At 37.9% G+C, this 9,699-nt stretch overlaps 1 protein-coding gene across 2 annotated transcripts; it reads left to right on the plus strand.

The window, feature by feature from the left end:
- The first annotated feature begins 276 nt into the window (after positions 1-276).
- Positions 277-8,891, plus strand: ro60 (Ro60, Y RNA binding protein). Of its 2 annotated transcripts, XM_007895668.2 has the most exons (9): positions 277-495; positions 1,664-2,279; positions 4,188-4,408; positions 5,428-5,574; positions 5,856-5,987; positions 6,075-6,194; positions 6,764-6,877; positions 7,138-7,284; positions 7,738-8,891. In XM_007895668.2, the coding sequence occupies exons 1-9, from the start codon at positions 448-450 to the stop codon at positions 7,888-7,890; spliced, it is 1,698 nt and encodes a 565-aa protein (XP_007893859.1). In that variant the 5' UTR covers positions 277-447; the 3' UTR covers positions 7,891-8,891. The 2 variants fall into 2 exon arrangements, with proteins under 2 accessions (XP_007893859.1, XP_007893860.1); XM_007895669.2 differs by lacking the exons at positions 7,138-7,284; positions 7,738-8,891 and adding an exon at positions 6,957-7,129 and having other exon boundaries at positions 278-495.
- Positions 8,892-9,699: the final 808 nt, after the last annotated feature.

The raw sequence follows: 9,699 nt of genomic DNA on the forward strand, positions 1-9,699 counted from the left end.
AATGGCTCTCGTACCAAATAAATTGACCCTCCTGTTCGACTGCGGATTCGGCCACTTTCCTAACACCCATCCACCACCGCCCACGAGCCCAACCCGGATCCAAATCCCAGACTGTCCAGTCCAGCGCCTTGGGACAAGTGTAATTTGTTGCTGTTGTTGCGCAGTGTGGATGCAATTCTGTATAAAAGTGCCCACCACCCACTCCCAGTGCGTGTGGTCCAGGCGCCTGAGCCGCTGCAGGTACCGGGTGTCGCCACTGGTGGCGCTGTGGGTGGGTGAGAGAGAGAGAGAGAGGGACGGAGAGAGGAGGGACGGTGACTGACTGACTGGCGGTGACATCAGTGGGGAGCGGGTGCCCGGATGTTGCCGTGGTAACCGAGGCCCGAGTGCGGAGTGAGCGGACGGTCAGCACCGGCACCGCGGGCGGCGGCGGCGGCTCGCGGCAACATGCAGGTGGATAGCCGCCAGCCGTTGCTAACGGGGGAAGGCCCTCAGGTAACCAATTTTACCGCGTTATAATTGCAGCTTCACGGACTCCCCCCACTCCCCCCCCACTCCCCCCCTCCCCTCCGGGCTGCACACCCACCGAGGCTGAAAGCTCATTGCGGTCAATTCATTTACCAGCGCCGCAGGAGAAAGGCCTTCGGCAGGTGTTGGGACTAAATTGAGGGCTAAGGTTACGCGTCGCATTCTTTTTCTTGTTCCATCCGTGGAGTGAGGTACCAGTTTTTGTTTTGTTTTGTGTGGTCAGGAGCCCGGGGCAGCCCTTCTTTACAAATGATAATGCCGCGGGATCTTTAATGTCCATCTGAACAGGCAAAGGCAGATGGGATCTTGGTTGAGTGTCTCGGCTGATAGACTGCACCGAGGACAACGCAACATAGCCTCCCTCCCTCCCTCCCGCTGTTGTATTGGAGCGCCGGCTTAGACTATGTGATTGCAAGTCCCGACTTGGGGCTTGAACCCACAACCTTCTGGCACAGAGGTGCGAGTGCTTTTTTTAAAAAAAACATAATAAATTGGTCATTTTCAATCCATGACTGTTTGTGGGACACTGCTGTGCGCAATTGGCTGCCGCGTTCGCCCACAAAATATACAGTCAATTCGCTTTACAGTATAATCTGTGAAGTGCTTTGGGACGTCTAGAAGACGTGAAAAGCGCTCTATCAAATGCAAGGATTATTATTATTATTACCACCTTGCCATGCCAGGAGTGATTGATTACAAAATAACTGTGTAAAGCAGCTTCAGCTAGTATTTTTTTTGTGAACAAAACCTGCAAATATAGTACTTGATTTCTCAATTAAAAATAAATCTTTCACTGAATGTATCATGACCAGCGTATTATAAATATCTCTACAATATAGCTCACTTGTAACCAGATCAGTTATGAATTACCCAGTTAATTTTATAAGTAACAATATTTGTTATCTGCATAATTCAAATCCTCTATTTTAGTTGAATTTTTAAATACGGTTAGTGCTTCCTCCAAGACTCTCAAGCCAACACAATTGTGTAGAACTAGAGTAGGTTCTGACCAGCAGGCCCTTCCTTCCCATAATCCTTGAAATCAATTTATTTTCTGTTAATCCCAAATATAATAAGGAAATTAATTGTTCTAATATTTTTTTGAAAAGGTTAAAGTGTTTTTTTNAATTAATAGTTTGTTCCAGATGAATCTAAAGTTGATAAACCACAAGTGGATTCAATTGTACACCAGTTGGAACCATTGAATGACCAGCAAACAATAAACTCTGCAGGTGGATTTGTGTGGCAAGTCACAGATGTGACCCGTCTGCGTCGATTCCTCTGTTTTGGTTCAGAGGGTGGAACATATTGTGTCAATGAGGAAAGACTTGGAAGAGAAACTGCTCAGGCTATATTGAGACTGATAGAAGAAGGTAAAGGGGTTGAGGTTGTGCAAGAAATAAAGACATTCAGTGTTGAAGGAAGAACAGCCAAGCAGGATCCTGCTCTATTTGCTTTGGCTCTTTGCACACAAAGTTCTGATGCTTCCACAAAACAAGCTGCATACAAAGCCCTTTCTGATATTTGTCGTAATCCGACCCACCTATTCACATATATCCAATTTAAAAAGGATATCAGTGGCGGGATGAAATGTGGCATATGGGGAAGAGCCCTGAGAAAAGCAGTATCGAACTGGTATAACAGTAAAGATGGGATGGCAATAGCTATGGATGTTACAAAATACAAGAAGAAGGCAGGATGGTCCCACAAGGATTTGCTGCGTTTGTCGCATCTGAAGCCAGCTAACGAAGGTCAGTAACAATATTTTGCAGCGATTAGAATTGAAATTGACATTCTCATTAAAATATGTTTTTAAATTTTGTTTAAATAGCTTTTTGAATGTAATTGAGTCGAAAGATTGACACAAGCTAATTAGTTGTTCCTGGATCATTAGTGATGAATTTTCTTCCCCCAGATACACACAGGCATATTTAGTTATTTTGTATTTCAGCCAATAAATGTATGCATCCCAAAACAGAAATCTATAGGAAGGCATCAGTTCTGCTCTAGAACAATAAGAGTACAATCTTCACAAACCTGATTGTGAAGTTCCTTATGCCTCCACCTACCATAATCTATTATTGATCTCCAGTGCCTTGTGAAGTCCTCCCGGTGTGGAAGTTGCTATCTAAATGCAATTTGTTGTTCTATTTTTAAATCAACAAATTTAAAAGGGGAAAATTAATTCTGGAGAAGATTGTAAATTCCAAGTGTTTCTTTCTACCTCCATAAAAAACAATTGCTCCAGTGTTGAAAAGCTGTCTATGCCCAGTGGTTGAGATTTTTTAATTTATTAATTTTCTTTTCTCATCCTCCATTGAAGGTATTTTTGCTTCTTCTGAGGTATAGCTGTATAGGTGTCAGGCTCCTCTACAACCTCACAAAGGTGCCATTACTCATGTGGAGTCCTGTAGCTCAGTGGTTAGAGCATTCATCTTGCAAGCGAGAGATCTGGGTCCGATTCCCGGCAAGGTGAAACGTTTCTTTACTCCACACGCCTCTTTACCTAGCAGTAAGTAGGAACCTGGTTGTTAGTCGATTGGCGGATCGCTTTTCCTGGGATAATAATTCCTTGAAAAAATAATAAACTGGTCACTTCAATCCACGACTTTGTGGGATACTGCTGTGTGCAATTGGCTGCCATGTTTCGCCCACAAAATGTACTGTCAATTTTGTGAAGCGCTTTCAGACGTCTCAAGGACGTGATAAGGCACTATATCAAATGCAAGGATTATTATATTATGTATGAGCTTTGACAGTCAATTTTAGCATGGTATTCCACTATGTGTGAGGAGACCATTATAACAGAGCCCTATCCTGCTCACACATTTGCAGCTTTAAACCGTGATCTCACATGAATTATGGAAGTAAGCAAGATTATCAAATGTAGTCACTGCCTTTTGTAAGTAAGCAAAGAACACCCTGATATTTCTTTTATTCTTCCCATTTAATTCCATAGTCAACATGGGAACATTCATAGAAATTCTAACATCTGGAAGAAGCTGGAGTGCCCATGGGTGTGCACTTCAGATTTAAATGTAATTTCCAACTGTGGTTTGCAGGTAGTCTGTCACTGACGTTTACACTCAGTGTGGGTGTGTATTGGTGCCATTTGTATAGCTGAGTGAGCATATTGGCTTGGGCAGGTTTCTTGTCCTGCTTTTCTTAATTGCATTTGGTCAATGTTCCCAGGAAAAGCCTCAATTCTCATTTATTCCAACCTATTGAACAAGGGGTTTAGGACTAGCACATAGGTGTCTTTAGTGAGTATCGGGTGAGGAATTGCAATATATGCCAAATATTCCACAAATTCATGTGTTAACATAAGAGTGTAAAATATAATTAATTGCCAATAAAAACCTATGACCAAAATACATTGAAATGCTGGTGACCACAATTTGCACATGTACATTATGCCTATCAGAAATATGCATATTTCCAAACATAATTTGGAAAAATCAGAACTCTGATAGGATTGCCCTGGTATCTGGGGATAACTTTAACCTAAAGATAACAAATGTTTAATGATATTGTATATTAATATAAAGTGCCAACTTTTGCAATAATAATCTAATGCACACAGTATAAAGTTGATATAAAATAGGTAATCCACATCAGAGAATGAAGACTGTTTCAAGCAAATTTGATCATTTTATTAGATCTTACGTTGGTCACCAAGTATATTATGAAAGGTTGGAAGGAAGTTGAAGAAGCCTATAAGGATAAAGAAAACTCAGATGAAATTCATCGACTGTTGAAATATTTTGAAGTTCTGGAGAGGGTGAAAATGACAAAAGATGAACATGAGGTTGCTCAGCTTGTGGAAGAGTACAAGTTGGTCACAGAGCACCTTCTGACTAATCATCTGAAATCAAAGGAGGTGAGTAAACTAAAGGGGTTAGAAATTATTTTGCTGTATGATCAAAAGTAGTAACTAAACCCGTGATGCTAGATGGGTGGATTTAAATCAAATGATAGCTACTTTAAACACCATTTTTTTTTTAATGCTCTTATTTCCTTTTCGCTGAGCAACATTTCTCTTTCATATTATTCCTTAATCGATTTGGGGGAGCAAACCTCTGAAGAACTGAGCTATTTTTCTGTTTTAAGATTTGTGTAGCATGCCTCAAGAGACTTTCCCACTGATTTTTATTGCTGCCCTAACTTCCTGAGATGGAGTACATTATTACAAAGTGCTTTATTAATGGTATTGCTGAGAACTGAGCATCTGTCCAATAAGTAAGTTATTGTTGGATTTAGGCTATTCCATCTGCCATATAAAGAATGACTCAATTAGCAGTGCTAACATCAAATGTCATTGTTTTGTGCAACCCCATTCATTTCTTTGCCAAATTGCAGGGGATTTACGTATATACCCATACACTACCCAGGTTAGTTGAGGCTGGGGGCTGCAACTAAATACTTGGCAACTCTCTCCTGGTCCTTTTCTTTCCTCCTCTACTGTTAAATAAAAAGCGAGTTATTCAAGAAAACTAATGTCAACGTCTCCAAAATGACATACATCTATATGTGTATGGTTTTATTAATGATGATATTGTTTCTGTGTATGAACCAAAAGCACTAAAGTTCAGCCACTAAAGCCTCTAAATACAATTTTCAAGTCACTCAACAATCTAGGAATGCTAGTAGTGACTGACTTACAATGTAAGCCCAGCATTTAGATTTGGGATGCTCAGTTGTAATTCATATTTTAACCACAAGAGCTACTGAAGTGATAGTTACTTGGGTAGGGTTAGAAAGAAATTTGGAGGGTGCACTAAATATACTAAAAGAACATATTGCTGAAATGGATAACAACATATTAATTTGTTCCACAGGCAACAATGCTTTGATAGGTAGACTTTGTTAGCTTTTCAAACATTTGATTTTTTTTAATAGGTCTGCAGAGCACTACTGAAGGATATGCCAGTTATGGCAATGCTTAGAAATTTAGGGAAAATGACTACGGATTCAATTCTTGCTCTCGGAAGTGAAGAGGTTGCTATAGCTTCTGAAAGGCTAAAAAATGATTCTGTTTTAACGAAGGTATGATATTGGAACTGTCTTGTACCTAAGTGAGCATGCATATACCACAGAATGTCCAGTGAAATTCAGTTAGCAACTGTTAAAATTGACTAGGTTGTCAATATTCCTGCATACATCCAAAATTACCACATAAGTACAAGATTTGGGAAAGAAAATGAGACTCAATCATCACCAAACGAGAGATTTGTGAGACCTTTCCTTCAATGAAACATGTTTGTGTACATTTCATTGCATGTAACATTTTAATGCTCTTTCCAATAATCTGCTAATTTCACGCTCAGGTCCATCCATTTGACATTTTGGTGGCTCTGGAAACATATAAAACAGCAAAAGGAACCCGAGGAAAGCTAAAATGGGTGCCCGACCCAGACATTTTAGCAGCACTTGATGTGGCATTTTATAAAACTTTCAAGGTAGTTTTTTTTTTCTCTTTCTCAAAGCTTTAAAGTTTGTAATCTATGCATTGTAAATCATTTCAATTGTTGTTTTTACTCTTGCAGAATGTAGAACCTACAGGGAAACGTTTTGTTCTGGCCCTGGATGTCAGCTGTTCTATGTGTGGCCCTGTTCTTGGAAACAAAATGCTCAAGGCGTACAATGTTACTGCAGCTATGTCAATGGTGAGATGTTTCGTTTTTTTTAGCCCTTATTCGTTTTAGTATGTTATTGATTTCTTTACATTCCTATTAGATGCATAGGTTTTACTAAGAATGAGGAGTTTTTGCAACTTTGTACCCAAAAATCATTAAAAAATGTGATGTATGGAAATCTAACAAATACAATAATTGCTTGAGATATTTGAGCAAAACAATTTATATTTTCTTCCTTGCTTTATTTCTATTTGCCTTTCTCTCGCAAACACACTCTTCAGTAGCTGAGACAACAGCCTCTACTGCTGTAAATCCAGTTACTGGAAGTACTGGCGTAGCTCATATTGGAACGCTTTACACCCTTTCTCTGTCGATTATGTGTTTCTCTGTTATTTTACTGTAGATTTTGTGCAAGAAATTATTGATTGCTAGCCATGAAAAATGAATCGACTGGATTTCAAAATGTTTTATTTTCTTACATTTATAGAGAAATTGTAAGTGTTAGGTATAGCTTTATAGTTCATCATTTAGATAGATTTTCTACTTTAAATATATATTTAAAACTTGAGAAATAATCATTGTATGTTGTCTCATTTTAGGTAGTCACACGTACAGAAATGAATTCTACAATACTAGCCTTTTCTAAGGATATGGTTCCAGTGCCCATCACTGCACAAATGACACTGAATGAAGTACTTACTGCAATGAATAAGGTAAGATATGATATTATGTTTAATTTTCTCCTTGTTTACCCCCCCTACCACCACCCATAGTATTTTTGCTTCCCACCAGATATTTTGTATGTAATCCAATAAATCTGTGAGTTCCTTTGAGACGTCCTCCCCACATGAAAGGCTCTATATCAAATGCAAGTATTATTATAAATACTTTTTCTATTCCAAAAAATAACATGGATTGAAATATACCTTTTAATAGATTTTTGGTACTGGTAACAACTATTTGTTTTGAACAGATCCCATTTGGCGCCACTGACTGTTCCCTCCCCATGTTGTGGGCCATTGAGACCCAGACTGCTGCGGATGTATTTATTATCTTCACTGATAATGAGACTTATTTTGGAAATATCCATCCTGCGGAAGCCCTAAGAGAGTACAGAAAGGTGAGGAGTTTAATAATAATCCTGTGATACAATATAGGATTTAAAGATTCTCAATCTTCTGCAATCTTTAGGATTGTAACAAAATGTACTGAAATTAAATAAACCCATTTTATAAGGCTGATTCCAAATAAAATTAACACGAGGGCTTAACATGAAACAAATGAAATTTAGAAGCTGTAACTAACATACGTAGTCGATATTCAACTTGGGTGTCAGTAATGCGGGGTTTAACTTGAAATGGCAGCCCGTTATCATGGGCATGACTACAAAGTGCAAAGATTCGGCACAAAGATCTTTGCATTAAATGGGGCATGAGCTTTCTTTCAGCTGTTCAGTGGGTTAATTCCTTGTTGTTATTGATTGCTAGCCATGAAAAATAAATTGACTGCATTTCAATTCCTTGTTAGTTTAATATAATTGCCAATGATTCATTGTTTTTTTTGTGAGTTGCAGAAAATGGACATTCCAGCTAAATTAATTGTCTGTGCATTGGCTTCCAATGGCTTCACCATTGCTGACCCTGATGACCGAGGAATGCTGGATATCTGCGGTTTTGACACTGGAGCTCTGGAAGTCATCCGAAACTTCACATTAGACTTGATTTAAAAACTTCAAGGAAATTCACATTATTTAGTGAAAGAGCAGTCATTTATCAGGTTTATAAGACTACTTTGTGGAAGATTTATATTATGGATTGCTAGTTTCTTAATGGAGTGCCGCCTTTATTTAGAGAGCCGGTAAATGGCATGATCTTAGGACTGGTTAACCACAATAAATAATTTTAATTGTGGCAGTCTTTCCTCTGTCAAAGCATTTGTAACTAACTGTAGTAACATCTAAGTTGAGTTATAGTATAACCAAAGCGTGCTTCCTCTTTTCACTTAGTTTATGTAAGATCATCTTTGCAGTAAATATAATAATTGCAAACACAGCTTAATTGTGGGTTTGCTTTGAACAGTCTAAAAAGATTTGAAATCTTAGGGTTGTATGAATTTATTTGGGGCGCACTTGTGCACACAGCCATGTCACAGCCATATTTTAAGATGGAATTTCTTACAAACGTCTGTATAATTTTATAATACTAACTTTATGAAACACCTACATTCCAAAAGCTGTTGAAATTGTAAGGTTATGTAATATTCTGCATTACGCTGGTAAATTTAATTTTCAAATCTAAAGAAAATTCATATATAAAGGTGCTACAAATGTTTCAATAATTTCTAATTATTTAGCTGCTTTTTGCAGAGAGGTTTTAAAAGATATCCATAAATGGCATTTCTGTAAAAGATGTGAATTGTATTTCACCACTAATTTATGTTTAAGCTCACTGAGACACTACCCTACGTGGAGGGCACTATATAAGTGCAAGTTGTTGTTGTTTAACTTTGTGGATACCAGTAATGCAGTAATAGTGTAAGTAGAAGAGGGAACTTTTATGTTCATTTAAATATTTGAAATAATACAATGAGATTTGGTCAAAACTCAAGGCATTTCTCATATTTGTTTCTCTACATTATCAATGGTTAGAGCACTCGCCTCGCAAGCGAGAGACCTGTGGATTCCCAACAGGGCGAAATGTTGAGCAAGTTTTCTCACTCTGCACGCCTGTTTACCTAGCAGTAAGTAGGAACCCGGTTGTTTAGTGGATCGCTTTTCCAGGGGCAATAATTCCTTTTTTTTAAAAAAAATTAAAAAGTAACTTCAATCCACGACTGTTTGTGGACACTGCTGTGCGAAATTGGCTGCCGTGTTTCGCCAACAAAATATACAGTCAATTCACTTTACAATATATTCCGCTTTAAGACGTCGCGACGTGATAAGGCGCTAATCAAATATTGTTATAGTTTTCAATAAATAAATTGTGCAGTTATGATTTGCTGCTGGGAGGGTTGGGTTTACTCCTAGAAAGTAGTTATCCGTAACGAGTTACGAACCAGCACCTTTCACATTAGTAGTCGACCCTTTTAGTTTGAAACATAGACTCCATATCATACTCTTATAATGTGAGAGTAGCAAATACAATTCTTATTTGCAGAAGATAAGAAATGAAGATTTTCATTTTTTTTAATAAGTGTTATTGTCAAGATATTTTGGTGATTAAAGACAGTATAAGCTATTGCGAATGTTTTACAGTTGTGACTAGGTATTCCTATTGATCTTTAGTAAAGATTAATGTACATTGCATTATTTTGTGTGCAGATCCAACACCAATACACCTCTGTAGATACACCGATCTTGCAATATAATAAAAAAAGGAGTAAACTAGCAGAATATTAGGATAAGTCTAATTCTTGTATACATGAAAATTTCTTTTTGTTTCCTAATTCTTGGGAAATTTTTCTGCATTTGTAATTGAGATGTGATGTTTGTTTTGTCAACTTTAAGAAAAACTAATAAACTTTACGTAGTGTTTTT

The sequence above is a fragment of the Callorhinchus milii genome, unplaced genomic scaffold, assembly GCF_018977255.1.
Source record: "Callorhinchus milii isolate IMCB2004 unplaced genomic scaffold, IMCB_Cmil_1.0 Scaffold5, whole genome shotgun sequence".
NCBI lineage: Eukaryota > Metazoa > Chordata > Chondrichthyes > Chimaeriformes > Callorhinchidae > Callorhinchus > Callorhinchus milii.